This window comes from Sciurus vulgaris (assembly GCF_902686455.1).
Source record: "Sciurus vulgaris genome assembly, chromosome: 5".
NCBI lineage: Eukaryota > Metazoa > Chordata > Mammalia > Rodentia > Sciuridae > Sciurus > Sciurus vulgaris.
Genome location: NC_136465.1, coordinates 155,388,344 through 155,404,711, shown reverse-complemented (window position 1 = coordinate 155,404,711; position 16,368 = coordinate 155,388,344). Strand labels below are relative to the sequence as shown.

The 16,368-nt window shown below is 38.2% G+C and overlaps 1 protein-coding gene and 2 pseudogenes across 3 annotated transcripts in view; 1 reads left to right on the top strand and 2 right to left on the bottom strand.

The window, feature by feature from the left end:
* Positions 1-9,037, top strand: part of NDUFA12 (NADH:ubiquinone oxidoreductase subunit A12) — a 34,488-nt gene extending 25,451 nt beyond the window's left edge. The window contains exon 4 of the mRNA XM_079142865.1: positions 8,761-9,037. Within this exon, the coding sequence (XP_078998991.1) occupies positions 8,761-8,941 (181 nt within the window). The 3' untranslated portion in view covers positions 8,942-9,037. The remainder of the gene's footprint in view (positions 1-8,760) is intronic.
* Positions 1,093-2,171, bottom strand: LOC306662292 (serine/threonine-protein kinase VRK2-like; annotated as a pseudogene). Its single transcript has one exon. The product of its transcript is annotated as a serine/threonine-protein kinase VRK2-like (transcript).
* On the bottom strand, positions 2,367-3,181 carry LOC306662768 (cilia- and flagella-associated protein 68-like; annotated as a pseudogene). The gene has a single exon. The product of its transcript is annotated as a cilia- and flagella-associated protein 68-like (transcript).
* Positions 9,038-16,368: the final 7,331 nt, after the last annotated feature.

Sequence of the window (16,368 nt, the reverse complement as noted above, 5' to 3'; positions counted from 1 at the left end):
TTGAAACAAGTATTACTTAATACAGTGGGTTGCAAGGTTCTTTTCAAAATAGGTCCTTCTTAGTGTTTATTTTCTGCTCCAGAAAAATAAGAATATTAAGAGATTATGTTCTAAAAAACTACAAACAGCATGATTAGGTAGATTCTCCAATGCCGTGTGTGTGTGTGTGTGTGTGTGTGTGTGTGTGTGTGTGTGTGTGTGTGTGTATAGAGAGAGAGAGATCCTGGGGATTAAACCCAGGTCCTTGTGAATGTGAGGCAAGCACTCTACCAACTGAGCTATATCCCCAGCCATATATTCTTTATAACTTTTTCCTTATATGCTCATTATAAGATGAAGATAAGTTTTTTGATTTTTAAAATTCAACTTTTTAGCATGTTTCACTTATTGTACAGTGCTTCATTTAAGATCTCTTTGAGGGCTGGGTTGTAGCTCAGTGGTAGAGCACTTGCCTAAGTATGCACTGGGTTTGATCCTCAGCACCACGTAAGAATAAATATAAAATAAAGGTATTGTGTCTATCTGCAACAAAATACACACACACACATATATATATATTTTAGTATATATATATATATATATATATACACACAAACACACACACACACATACATGTATGTTATTTTAAGAAGATCCATTTGACAGCATTTTACAGAGATGAGTTATTGGAAAATTCCATAGTTAGGGTATGGAAATAAACTATATATTATTTCTTATGAACAAGAAACTGTTCTCAATTCAGTTTCCAGAATAAATTTTTTTAATTATCAAAGGAATTTTATTTGATACCTGCCAATAAAATGTAAAACAACACATGCTAATATCAAAAGAAAAAGTATGATGAAGCCATAATGTTGTACATTTGCCTTTGTCTCTTCAGGAAGAGTAAACTGGAAAGTTGTAGGCTGAAGTTCTATAGAACTTTCTAAATCTGTCATGGAAGTATATGTATACCAAGGAGGAAGGTGGAGATCTTGACTTGTTGATTATGTCTGGACTGGTAAAATCTTTTTTTGTTTTTTGGATTTTTTCTTGTTTTGTTTTGGTACCAGGGATTGAACCCAATTGAACCCGGGGTACTTAACCACTGAGCCACATTCCCTGCCCTTTTTATTTTTTTAATTTGAGATAGGGTCTTGCTAAGTTGCTCAGGACCTTGCTAAATTGGCTGAGGTTGGCCTTAATTTTGTGATCCTCCTACTTCAACCTCCTAAATTGCTGTGATTATAGTTGTATGCTACCACACCCAATTGGACAGGTAAAAATTTTTTTGTGGGAGGGGGCGCTACCAGGGATTGAACTGAGGAAAACTCGACCACTGAGCCACATCCCCAGCTCTATTTTGTATTTTATTTAGAGACAGGGTCTCATTGAGTTGCTTATCAGCACCTCATTTTTGCTGAAGCTAGCTTTGAACTCATGATCCTCCTGCCTCAGCCTCATGAGCCACTGGAATTACAGGTATGTGCCATCACACCTGGCTTGGACTGGTAAACTCTTGATAGGGTGTATAAAATGAATTTGGGAATTGCACACAGCTACATTTCTTGAGAAACTGTTTACCTCATCCAGAAGTTCTGAAGACTGGTGATATTTTTGTCTTCTCTTTTTGCTTTCCTGAATTGCTTCACTGTTCATCCATCCAATCATCTTTTCCTCTTTTTGTACTTTATATGTTGGGAAGGACTCAGCATTTCTCTTGTTGTGGACTTTTTCTGTTAGCTTTTTGCACCAGGCTAACTTGTTTGTAGCAGTGAATCATCTTTTTGATTAGTTGCAGTATACATGTACACTGTCCTTCAAAATTCCAGTGATTCTAAAGGTATTCCACTTGGGTTCAGAGTTTTCTTGAGCCTTTGATAGTTTGACTTTTCATCATATGCTAAACTATGAGCACATATCAAAATTGGGCTGCTTCACAGCAGCTGCTTCCACAAGGAGCCTGCTTCAGCACTGACTCAGAGCTTCCTCAACGGATTTGTTCAGCAGTCTGGACAGCCATAGGGTCCTTCAGGCTCCATTCCAGGGAAGTGCCCCACACAACCTCTGCAGCAGGCAGTAGCCACAGATTTCACTGTAAACCCTGTTATCCTATTACCACCTTTTCTTGGGTTCTTCTGCTATTGTTTGTGGTTCACTTTGTAAAAATATCTATAGGACAGTCTCTGTAAGATAAGTCCAATCTAGATCTTTTACTAAAAGTAGATTTGCTGCTTTTATGTCATTGTGAACTTAACTCATTTTCATGTCTGTATACCCAGGAGATACCTGGTTGCAGGACAGTTGACTTTTTAAAAAGTACTGTTCTGGTCTGAGATCGCAAATTTATTCTTTTTTTTTTTTTCTCTGTCTTATGCTTTATTTAATGAAAGAGTGAAATTGTATTAGGGTGAGCTGAGTTTTAGAATGAGCTCCCTCTTACATTCTATTCTGGAAAAATGAAGATTGATTCTTAGCATCTTGGATCCTGAACTTGGTCAACATTAGGATCCCGTACACACTGAGAGTGATGATCGGTTTGAGGTTTTGAATAGTCAGTCATATAAACTGACTTCTCTGTGCATTTGTATTGAGGAGGATTCAGTTCAGGTTGATGTCCTGGGAACCAATGAGGCTCTCGCTTAAATCCTGGGAAGGCAAGGGTTTAGGCTGCACAATATTTCTTAGGTCATATCTTTCTTGGTTCTAATTATCCATGAGGGTACGGTTTGAATAGGAATTTTCATTAGTGGTACATCTCCATCCAAAATTTTGACATATCATTCCAATCTGTCCACACTTCGCCATGGCCATCTGCATTAATGAGGCTACCACAGCATGGGTTGGTGAGGAAACAGACGAGGTTCTTTCTCTGGTGAAATTCTGAGCAGCAGAGAAAATGGGAGGCAGCCATTTAGGACAAGTTGAAGGCAGTTACAGTAGCGGCATCAGTAACAGTGCAGGAGACAGACCAATTTCTCCTTGGCTTCAGCCCCGCCACGCTTTTTTCACTCAGAACTCGTATCAACCCTCTGTGCTTGTGACTGCTTGTGACCTCATGTAGGTGTGACGAAGTCACTCAAAGCAATCCAAAGACTAAAAGGCGTTTTGACCTTCCCGAGAGATGAGGTGAGAACACAGAGGGATGAATATCTTGCTTTTCACCCATGGTCACTGTCCTCCTTGGTAGTTGCAGTGCAAGTTTGTCCGCAAATTTATTCTTAATAATCTTATTATTATAAGTCTGTAACTTCTCCCCTTGAATTCAATCAGACTAGATCCATAAAACAGGATTTCCTGAATAATCAAGCTGTTTGAGTTCTATCTACATTTGATTTAGCAAGCATATATATGGAATTAGCTTGTTTGGCTAATTGTACTTACTATAGTCTTCTTTTGTAGCTCTCTGATCTAAGTTCTGAAAAGAGGCCATTTTCTTGATAATCCACTTTGATTATGTGTTTTGCATCTGTCTAGTTTGTGGAGATGACTTGCAAGAAATGTTAAAAGTAGTTCTTGAGAGAAAAGGAAAATAATGGTTTGGATCTGGAATGCCCCCCAAAAGTTCATGTGTTGAAAACATGGTCCCCAATCCAAAATAAATCTTTATTGTGGTCATAGGGTTATCACAGCTTAAGTACATTCTGGAGATAGTCATGAGTGGAAAATTTTGAGGTTTCTAGATAAAAAGACATCTTGAACCTCTTCTGTGTAATCTTTAGTGAATGACAAGGCATTGTAGAATTGACTTAGAAGAAATTTCCATTAAGGTAGACTGAGAGAAACAGTCACTGCCACTAAAACATTGGAGTACTTAAGAGGGAGTGATTTTTTTTTTTTTAAACGTTGGCTTAAGTGGGATGAAATAAGCTTAGAAGTAGATAGAACCTATTATAGTCTCAAAATAATAACAGACGACTTGGACAAGTTGGTTTGAATTAGAAGAACTTTTCTTTTTAATATACTTACTTTCTTTTTATATGGTAGTATGTGTTCATTATAGATAATAGCAAAGGAAATAAACATAACCTTTTATCCTACCATATAGAAACAATCATTGTTAACATTTTGATTTTTTTTTTACAGTCTCAATTTGTATGCATATGTATCTTTTTCTTTGTGTTTTTAATGTCATTGGACTGTTTGAAGAGGTAGCCTGGGTTACGTTGGGCAAGTTATTTAAATAAACCTGCGATGCCCTGGTTTCCTTTTTATTAAATTGGAATTGTAATATGTATCTCTAGAGTTGACCAGGATTAAGTGAGCTAATGTTTGTGAGGTATTTAAAACAATGCCAATGATTTACAAATGTTATCCAAGTATTATTTTAAAATGACATAAACAACCTACTTTTTTTTTTTTTTTTTTTTTTTTTTTTTTTTACCAGAGTTGAACCCAGAGCCTCAACCACTGAGCCACATCCCCAGCCCTTTTTTGTATTTTATTTGGAGACAGGGTCTCACTGAGTTGCTGAGCGCCTTGCTAAATTGCTGAGGCTGGCTTTGAACTTACAAACCTCCTGCCTCAACCTCTTGAACCGCTGGGATTATATGTGCACCATGACATCGGCAACAATCTGCTTTTAAAACTTAGAATATGACCAGGCATGGTGGTACACGCCTGTAATCCCAGCGGCTCAGGAGGCTGAGGCGGGAGGATCAAGAGTTCAAAGCCAGCCGCAGCAACCTAGCGAGGCCCTAAGCAATTTAGAGAGACCCTGTTTCAAAATAAAACATAACAAAACTGGGGATGTGGCTCAAAGTATATGAATACACAAACGCACACACACACACACACACACACACACACACACTAAAATAAAGGACTGGGGATGAAGCTCAGTGGTAAAGTGTCCCTGGGTTCAATCCCAGTACCAAAACCAAAAAACTGAAAATGTGGTGACCATTTTCTTGGGTTATAAAATATTCTCTATAATATAATTTATATTGACACTTTAATTTTCTGTCATGTGGATGTATCATGAGTTATTTAAGTATTCCCTTTTATTCTTGATTTTGTTCATTTTCTCACTATTACAAATAAAGCTGTGGTCAGCATCTTTCTTGTACATAAGCATTTACTTATGTGTCTTCAGTTCCTTAAGGCAAATTCCTACAAGTAAAATTGTTACATACGGCATACAAGTTTTACATGTATTTTTTATACCTATTGCCCAACTGCCCTCTAAAAAAGCTTTACCAATTTACACTCAGGGTAAATACATTCAGCAGTGTATGAGTGTTGATTTCTCCATAACTGTACTAAGACTGAGTATATTGTTTAAAATTTAAAAAAACTAACCAGATAATTTTCCAAGTGTCTCTTACTTGCCTTATTTTGTTTTTGCTTTTGTTTTTGTTTTAGATGTTGAGAGACCCTTATTTTATTCATTTATTTATATGTGGTACTGAGAATTAAATCCAGTGCCTCACACACAGGCACATGCTCTACTGCTGAGCCACAACCCCAGCCCCTTGATTTTGTCGTTGTTTGGTGCTATGTAGTGAACCCAGGGCCTCCAACATGCTCGTTACACTCTACCACTGAGCAACACCTATCTTGTTTTAATCTGAATTTCCTCAAACTTTTTTTGTTTACTGTTTTAATTTTTTTCTTTTATTACATCTTTTAATATCCTTTTTTCTAATTTTGCATTGGATGTTTGACATTTTTCTTTCTGACTTGTAGTGGTAGGTGAATCATTTTATGTATATTATAAAACTTTTGTTTCTTTTAAACTTTAATCTTGCTTGCAGTGTTTTAGGACACATATTTCAAACCTTATGTAATAAAATTCTTCAGTTTTATTTTTCTTTATTTTTTACCTTCAATATTAAGCTTAGAAGTGACCCTTCATATTCTGTGTCATTACATCTTATGAATATAAATATTCACCCACTTTGTATCTGAGCATTTTTAAAAAATATTTTTTCAGTTACACATGGACACAATATCTTTATTTTATTTATTTATTTTTATGTGGTGCTGAGGATTGAACCCAGTACCTCACATGTGCTAGGCAAGTGCTCTGCCACTGAGCCACAACCCCAGCCCTGTATCTGAGCTTTTTTAATCTGTTTAGAATCTGTTAACTATATAACTTGGGCAGTCTAACTTGATTTTTTTTTTTTTTTAACCAAAACTATCCTAGCATAATTTATTGAAAACTTTTTACTTTCCCCAATGATTCAAAATGCTGGCCTTACCTAATTATGTGTACTTTAATATATTTGGAGGGGTGGCTTGTTCTGTTTTATTGTTACACTTTTTTTTTTTTTTTTTTTTTTTTTTTTTTTTTTTTTTTTTTAGGTAATGAGTCACTAAGCCACGTCCCCAAACCCTTTTTATATTTTATTTAGAGACGGGGTCTTGCTAAGTTGCTAAGACTGACTTTGAACTATCCTCTTGCCTCAGCCTTCCGAGCCACTGGGATTGCAGGCATGCACCATTGTGCCCAGTTATTATACTTTGTACCAGTTTTTATACCTTTCTGATATTTGAGAATTTAATTTAATATCTGGTAATGCCAGCCTCCCTGGCTGTTATGAGTTTTCAATTTTTTCTTGGATAAACTTCCAAGTGATCATTAGAATTATATTGTCAAACTCTGAAGAAGAAACCCATTGAGATTTTGAATCAGATTGCATTTAATTAAATAATACTGTGCTAACAAGATTTGATTTGGTCATCTTGTAATGAATTATGTTTGGTTTTTTCGTTTGTTAAATTTATCTATGCCATCCTGTGGCTTGGATGGATTTGGTATACAAGATTACAGTAATTATGATTTAATATCTTTGTTTCTAATTATTTTGATAAAACCTTGACATTTGAATACTGAGTTTCTCCCAAAATGTTTTACATTTTCATTATATTTTTCTCTTTTGTAACTTTTCCCTTTTTGCCAGTCTCCTTATTTGCAGTCTCACTGACTTATTTAATTTTATTTTTTGTCTTTTAAGATAATATTATGTGATAAAAACTTGAAGTCAGTCTAATGCCAAGCATAAGAGTTTTCTAGGCATTGCTCTTTGTACGTTGACATCTTTAATTAGTTAGAATAAAAATTACTGACTTGAGCCAGGAGTGGTGATGCATGCCTGTAATCCCAGTGACTTGGGAGGCTGAGGCAGGAGGATCGCTAGTTCAAGGCCAGCCTCAATAACTTAGCAAGGTCCTAAGCAACTTACCAAGACTCTGCCTCAGAATAAAAAATAAAAAGAGCCACAGCTGTTGCTCAGTGGTTAGGCACCCCTGAATTCAATCTCTGGTACCAAAATAATAATAATAGTAATAGTAATAATAAATTTTAACAAATTATAATGACCCAGTTGAAAATCTGTTGCAAACAAAATTCTTTGGTGTGGAAATCTAAAAGTTAAATTTCTTTGTCTTTTGGTTAAAAGCAGTAACAACAACAGAAGGGTCATACTAGCCTTACAGACTATAAATATTTTGTTTCTTGTCTTTCTTTAAAAACTGCCATAATGAATATAGACTATCATATCCTTATTCCCTGTCTCTTGGACTATAGCCTTTCTAGAACAAATGTTTTCAGATTTTATGTATTTTGATATACATTATCTTTTACTTGTGCATTTTCTGTTTCTCCATGAGTTCTTCATTTCTTCTCTTTAAGTGACTGAATAGGTACATATATAAGCTTTGGACTGTGGCTCCTCAAATATTTTAATCTTCAGGTGTCTTGACACCAGTTATTTGAATGAAAGTGTTTAGTTTCTTAAGCTGACTCAACAAGCTCACATCAGGCCCTTTGACAAGTAACAGCCTTGCTTTTCACAGCTACCTCCGCCTCTGAGTGGTTAGTGGAGCCTCTCTCACCTGGGTCAGCTCAGAGGGTTTCAGTGCTCTGTTAACAGTTGCCACTTACTGGTCCGGGTCACTTCAGCAATCCCTGTTTCCTTCAAAGGCTGTAACCCAGCTCGCACATATAAATATCTCAGCTTAGCTTCCTGCTTGATTCTGCTCTTTGTCCCTTCAACTTTGATTCCTCCTTCTCTGTCATTAGCAATGTCATCACTGGTCTCTTTCCTTTCTTCTCCATTTACTCAGCTTTTGGCCATATTTCTCACACTTCCCATCAAATAGCCTTTGGAATTAAATTGTTAAGCATTTATAACCAAAATAGTTGTGAATTTTGGGGCTGTGATTTAATATTATTAATACCACAAATTGCATATGTTATAGTGTTTAGACTCAAACTGGAGTTAAAGATGCATGCAGAGACCCTCTTGTGTAGCAGGACCCTCATGGATTTTGGACTAACTTCATGAGCCAGAGTAACATGAGCAAACTGAAAATCCAGAATCAGCCACTAGCATGTAATACTAGTACTGTATTTAGTCAACTCTAAAATAATTTTCACATTTATAATTAAGATATATATTATGGTTGATGGTGTGTCATAATTTAATTGGCCAAATTTTTTCCTTCTGAGATGCACATAAAATAATAATATATCTGAACATGGATTATTCTTAGATTTGAAGAAATACAGTAATGGTAATAGTAATAACTAATGTTGAGTATCTACCATGTGCAAGAATTTTTGTAGCTGCTTTATTTGTGTTACCTCTTTTGGTCCTTACACCATCTCTAGGAAGTAGTGATGTTGAATTGAAGAAATGAAGGCATAGAAAAGTTCAGTGAGTGAGTATTGGGGTTGAGATTTGAACCTAAACAACAAAGTCACTCTAGAGCTGCCTTGTTAACCCTCCTCCCACAGTATGCCTCTCATAACGGTTTCTCCCCCTCTTTAAGGCATCGTTGGCTTCACTGTATGACCGATGACCCTCCAACAATAAAACCACCAACTGCTCGTAAATTCATTTGGACAAACCATAAGTTCAACGTGAGTGGCACTCCAGAACAGTATGTACCTTACTCCACCACCAGAAAGAAGATTCAGGAATGGGTCCCCCCTTCAACACCTTACAAGTAAATACTGAAAACCGGTTTCAGCATGTAACGTATGGGACTTTTCATGGACTTGCACTTTTACTGCTTACCATTAACTTGAATAAAATTGTTTGATCAAGTAGTGTCTTCTGTGCCTTTTTGCCATTAACTTTGTCATTCATCAACTGCACAATAGGAACTTACTAGCTGGGTAATTGAAGTAGATGTCAGATAGGTGGCTGCCTGGTGTAGAGGTCCCCATTTTCTGAAAACAGCTCCAGTGGTGGCGTTTGTGCTTCATTACTTACTTGTTACCTACCTGCGTTGCTGACTGATAGGGGAAGACCGACACCCAAGCTGAGCCAAACAGATTTTCTCATGGAAATTTAAAACTTAAATGGAGTGACACAAAGGCCAAGAAGCATCAGAACTCGATGGCTTTTATTGTAGCTCTCTAAGGAGAAGGTTATCAGATATTTCCTATTTCTTGGGTTTAGGTTCTTTAACATTTTATTTTAATCTGTGAACTGTCCCTGGCTCCAGTCCAGTATATTCATATTTCTTTAAGGGTAAGGGAGGAATCCAGGCATCAGTAATTATTAACTGCCCATCCATTCGCAGCTAAAGTTGTGAACTACTAAGCTAAAGAAGTCAACATACAAAACCAGTTCTGAAACTCTTCCTCAGTCATAAAAAGCACGAGTTAGCTCACAGCCTTATCCTGAGTATGTATCCCGTACCTACCTGGATTAGGTTGAATTTGGTGGAGATTCTGTATTCATTGTGCTATTTGGGCAGCTGTCTGCACTTTGCTTTTGGCTAATGTAATGTAGGACCAAACACTAAAAGGCAGCCAGCCTGTGCCGGATTGAGATTTCACATGCTCTTAATCGACCAACTCCTCTGTCAGGGCCCAGAGCATTGTTTTGTAATATCACTAAAAATAAATTTACAAGAGAAATTTGTGAATAATTAGAAGTTCTTAACCCTTTATTCAAGGATTACAATAATAATAAATATAGGTACCATGATCCTTCCACCCAGCCATTTTCTCAAGTGATGTGTACTTGGAAAATAGAAATACTCCCAAGTTTTTAGTAAGCACTAATGTAGGGGTGGATTTGAGAATACTATAGCCCACTGGTCAGAATAGAGGCTTAGGGGAGATAAATGGAGTTGAGCCCCATTTCACTGTAAGCCCCCTTGTGCAGTGAACATATACATACCTCTGTCTCATGGTTTATTTCCTAAGAGTAGATGGGATTGACATCATTTGCAGAATCTGAACATTGGCTCCCTGCTCTGAGAAGTAAGTGTCCCAGTGGTTGAAGGACCAAAGGCAAGCTATGGAATGTTCCCTCCTCTGTGGTTCAGATATGGCTTGAGGGTGTCCCCCAAGGGTTCCTGTGTTGAAATTTAATCCCCATTGTTAAGTATTAAGAGGGTGGAAACTTAGTCTGACCATGATATTTAGTGGTGGGGCCTTTAGGAGGTGATTAGGATTTGATAAGGCCATCAGGTTGGAGCCCCCGTGATTAAATCTGATTGCTTTACAAAAGAAGCAGCAAAGAGGCTAGAAGACCTACACGTGCACAAGCTTCTTGGCTATCGCCATGTGGTGCCCTGCACCACCAAACACAAGTAACTCTGCCACCAAGAAGGCCATCAACAGATGCTGCCCCTCAACGTTGGACCAGAGCTGTGAACCAAAATTAACCTCTTTGCTTTATAAAGTTACCCAGCCTGGAGTATGAGATAATTATGGAAATTAGTACAACTATCAAAGGGTGAAAAAATACAAATGTGGTAATTCCAAATGTACAGCGTACTTCCTGTAGATAGACGGGAAAGATTGGTAGGTCACGGAGAATGGCCATGGTCTACCATGAAACCTAAACTTGAGATGACCAGGATTAAAATTGCTATTGCAATTTTTATTGGAACAAATTAACTCAGCCTCTGAAATTTGATACATAACTCTTTGTCTGACAGCTTCATGTTTTACCCAGTTTGGTTTGTAGAGTTCACCAGCAATTGTTTGCTTTTACCTGCCAGGAACAGAAATGAGGACATTTAATGCCTCACTAAACCATGAGGTGTCTCATTAGTTCACTACACTGAATCAGAGGAAAATACCAGACACCCTAGGTGCCGTGGAAGGACATAGGTACACATGCCACAGGCTGGGATCTGAATCTCATGGAAATAGAGTGACTTGACTCCTTGGTAAAATTCTGAGCAATTCAGGGGTCCAGGACATGTTGAGATAGGCCCTCCAATGGTAAGGACACTTGCTGCCCCTCACCCCTTCTACAACTAGGAAAGACAGCACCTGGTGCGACCCTGGATTTTTCAAGAGAGAAGACAGCATACAGGTGTTTTCCTGTGGCACTAGGGATCAAACCCAAGACCTCCCACAGGCTGAGCCACATCCTCAGCCCCGCATAGGTGTTTTTATTTATTTACCCGTTGACCAAAAAACTGACAGAGCAAAAGCATCCCTTTAGGTGGCCCGGAAGTCCAAGCGACTTTGTTACTCAACCCTCTCCAAGTGTCTGGCATTTACTGAAGTTAGTGACATATCTTTGCGACGAATCACAAGGGAAGCCCTCAGGATTTGGGAGCTGGGTCACACTTGCTTCAGGAAGATTACTATTCTTTTGAAAAACAATTCCAATTTGCTATGGGATGTTGGAGATGACGGGACACCAGGTGCTCTCTAATTCAGTTACTCAGTCAACCATTTCTGGTAGCACTCCATCACTTGATAGATGGGACCACAGAGGCTCATTTAGGGTGAGCAGGTTCAGCCCACTCTGTGCCTGTGCTTTGACTCCCCCATTCCTAGGCCTTGCCGCTCCTTTGCCATTGTGGTAGGTTACTGTCCAACGAACCAAAAATGAAAAGGGTAAGCCTGGCTTGTAGATGACGTTGGACAGTGTGCAGGACTAGATACAAGTACACTATTGTGTATCACAGTCCCTCTTAGGTTGTCTTAAAGGACAGCAGAGGGCAAATATCTCAGGATTTTAAGTAATACCTTTTTAAATTTTTTTCCTGTGCTGGGAATTGAACCCAGGGACACTTGACCACTGAGCCACATCCCCAGCCTTTTTAAAAATTTGGGACAGGATCTCCCAAAGTTCCTTAGGGATTTGCTAAGTTGCTAAGGCTGGCCTCAAACGTAGAATCCCCTTGTGTCATCCTCCTGAGTTGCTAGAATTATGTGCCACCACCCCCAGCTCTAAGCAATACCTTTTATCTGTACATTGACATGAAAGAAACATGACCTGAGTTCAGGATCTATACCCACTTGCTAGACAGAGTTGAAGAAAGCAACATTGAAGATTGGTATGAAAGTTTGGGAAGAGTTTCAAAAATGAACCTTGAGAATTAAACCTATAATCAATTCCAAAAGAACAACTCAGCCAGGTGCTTACTGAGACCACCTCCTGAGAACCAACCCTATCTCAGTGTCTGTTTCTGGGGGTCCCCAACATAAACACACTAAGCCCAGTGGTGGCAGGACAGCAGGTTCATTTCATTGGACATCTTCCATTTGGAAGGGAATGGTGATTTGTTTCCATGAGAATAGGTACTTACTCTGAATTTAGATCTGTGAAATTTCCTTGCTTATCATGCTTTTGACTGACACCAACATTTATGGGCCAACAATGCCTGCTGCATTGTCGTACACACAGGACAATGCTCTGGGCCACAAAACACTTCACAGAAGAGAGGCAGGGATTGAGTCTTAGAATCCCTACTCGCCAGAGGTATGCCTTTAGGACCTGCCAGTCATCTTTCTCATTTCTCCCTCTTTTACCCAAGGTGCATCATGCTAGCCTTTTTCTGTTCTTCCAAAAGCGGGGTTCATTCTTGTCCTGGGGCCTTTGTACTTGCTTCCTTCTGCCTGGCATGGTAATGTTTCTGTTGCTCCTTTTGTATCATTTATGTGTCACTACAGATACACCTCCTCAGCAGGATATTCTGTGTCTGTTTAGTCTGAAGTAGCCCCTTCCCCCCCCTTCTTTTTAAAATTTTATTCATATAAACTTGTTTGTTTTACTTTTTTTCTATTACTTAATGTTCTTTGGGGGGAAAAAACCCACAAATACATGGGAATAATCTGTGTTTTCAGCATTTACTGAACACCAGTCACCATCCACTATTAAGACACCATACAAATAGACAGTGACATAAAGAAGTATTGATCAGATTTAATCATTTTACTGGAGGTGAGATAATGATTAGAATGAAATAACAACAGCCCTGAACAGCAAATTCTGAAACTCCTGAAAGTAAAAGCCCCATGGGGAATAATACTAAAACATGTAGAAAAAAAAAAAAGTTACACTGAGCAATTTTTGTAGGAGGAAAAAAAAAAAAAGCATTTTTTTTTCTAATTACTATGATGGACTGTTGTATTTCCCAAAAAATTAGTGATTATTTCAAGGGTTTATAATAGCTTGTGTGATCAGCTTCAAAGACCTCCACACCTTCATCGTGCTCCAAGTCATGCTCATATGTATGGAGAAGTCCCATTTATGATGTTTGCTTCTCACACTACTTAATCAGACACCGATGCCAAGTGTCCATGAGTATGAAATGCAGTTTCATCCATATGGAAAGTAATCCAACCACATCCGTCAGCTCTGGCTCCAGGAAGGTGATGTCTGTGTATGTTACTAAGATTTATGGATGTAAAGGAATTACAGAAATGGACACGTGGTGGTAGATATTTTTTAATCCTTTGGAAAGAACAGCCCTCCCCTCCTGGAGAGAAGGAGCTAGGCAAGGGCCACTATGTTGCACATTTCACAGAGAACATGATGTAAATGGGCCCCTGGAGTCGTGCAGCATGCTAGTTCTGGCCCACCCAGCAGCTGTGTTGGAGGGCTCCTGGAAAGCATGTGCCAGGATTTCTGTTGTTCATGTAGAACCCTGGCTTCCTTTGGGGACCATCCTTCCCCTACTTGAACCCATATGGATCAGTGGGTTTGACGGTAGCCACTAATTCTCAGACTGCCATGACCCACCAGCTTCAGTGATTGGTTCATGAATGAAAAGTGACCCAAGACAGGCCACTGAAATTCAAGTCTAAGAGTTTAGTTTGAAACACTTGAAAAATAGAAGTTTTCATTCCATGAAACTTGAAAAGTGGAGGATACGTACCTTGTGTGACTGGGAGGCACTTCATCCTGAAAGAAGGAAAGTGCAAAAGCAAGTGGAGCCAAGAGGAGGAGCAAGACAATTCCACTGTGGCATCTGAGGACCTAGCTTCACGTGTGCCTGAAGCTACACTTACACTCTTCAGGAATGTGAACCAATAAATCTCCATTTTTTCTCTTCTAAATCTAGATTATCTTAGGCCTCTCTCATTTGCAACCAAATGTCCTCAGTGATATAAAATCCTTATGACTTTATTAATTCTCCTCTAATAAAGAAATGTTATTGGCATTTACTTGTTAGATAACATTTCTTATTACATACAGTGCTGATTATGAATTTTAATTTTCTGACTTAAAAATTTGTTACAATAACTTTATCTTAATAACTCAAAGTTTTATGTTGAAAGCATATAATCCTTGAAGTCTCTCCATGTACAATGGAAGATACATCCAAGTCTTTAAAATTCCTGTGCGTGATGGCTGTACCAATGTTTCCAGTTACAGAGAGGTCTACATATAATGAATATTTGGTTGCTTATAGCATGGTCATGGAAATTTAAGTCACAATAAAATTGAAAAAAAAATCAGTGGTCATTTTTATGTCATTAAATAAGGCTAAGCACCAACACCACAATTTTAGGTGATTTATCATACTCTTTTCAGAGCAATAAAAAGAGGTAATAAAATTATGCACAAACAAAGCTATGTCCTAATTTGAAACTTAAATATTAGGTTACCATGAAAAAACATTTCTTACTTATAAAAGCTGTCTCTTTACAGTTAGGATTAATAAATTTGTAAAACTAAGAATTTCATCTAAGCTAGCACAAATCACTAGAACCATTACCTCTAATTTGAGCTAAGTGGAAAAACAAAAACAACACAAAACAAAAATACTCCCGGAAAAAGTCAGCCACATAAAAGTCATCCAAGCAAAAAAGGCACATCTCACTAGTACCAACTAATAAAGCTGTGTTCATCCAAAGCTAAAGGAGGATGCCTGTGCAGGACAGGGCTGGCCTTTAGAATCTGGGAGAACATCTATAGTTAGAAAAAGCACATATATTAAAACATAATTTTGCATTGGGAAAATGAACAAAACAACCCACATGATTATCAAACTACAGAAACAAAACTCAGCAAAGTTCCTGGCTGTTAGGACATGTAAATTAAAAAAGATTAGAGAATCAGGACTGAGTGCTAACAAGTACGGGTCTTCTTTTCAGTTGATGAACATGTTCTGGAATCAGTGCTGATGGTTGTACAACATTCTGAAGAAACTAAAAGCAACCACATTGTATACTTCGAAGTAGTTTGAAAGATGAATTTTTTTTTTTAAATGTTGTAGTTGTAGATCGACAGAATGCCTTTGTTTCATTTGTTTATACATATGTGGTGCTAAGGATTGAACTCAGTGCCTCCCAGGTGCTAGGAAAGCTCTCTGCCCCTGAGCAACAGCCCCAGTCCTGAAAGATGAATTTTATGCTCCATGATGTTAATCTCAATTTTTAAAAATATTGAAAAAATCCTTTCTAATTGCTTATTGGCAGTAAGCCTCTTGAAACAGTTCTATCCCCTGGGCACACTATATGATTATTCTCTCTCTCTCTCTCTCTCTCTCTCTCTCTCTCTCTCTCTTTTTGCTTATTATAGATTGAGTTGAGCCTCCTTCTTCTACAAATTAATTACCTGAAGGTGAGTGCAGTGTGGCTTGTGGGGTGGGTAAGACATGGAGTAAGGGGTAGGGGAGGTAGGAGGGAAAATGGGATTAACAGATTCCTAAACATCATAAAACCACCCAAAAGTTGGACAGCAAATACAGAGGCTTAGAAGGCTGATCTGACCAGAATCTGGTCTGAGATTGGACTTTGATACCTCTGGCTTTGGGGAAATCTCAGAAGCTGTGACTATAAAAGAAACATGATCTTAAATTCCCTTAAATAATAAAACATTTTAATAACACACATAATAGAATGTAGTTAGCTTTAAGTAGTTTAGGTAGTTTCTAAGTTCAGTAGCTCAATAACATTACCAAGGGCTCTGGTTTCCCATCTTTCCAGTCTGCATCCTCGGCATGGATATTCCTTCTATAGCCATAAAATAGCCACCACGGTTCCAGGGTCATCATCAGTCAGAAAAGAGGGGATGGACCTATCTTATAGCCCTTTTTAAGAGGACAGAAATCTTTTTAGAAACTTTCAGCAGACTTCTTCTCATGTTCTCATTGGCCAGAATTCTATCAGATGCCCATGTCTAAACCAGCCTCTGGGCAGGAATCATGAGACACCATGTTTGGCTT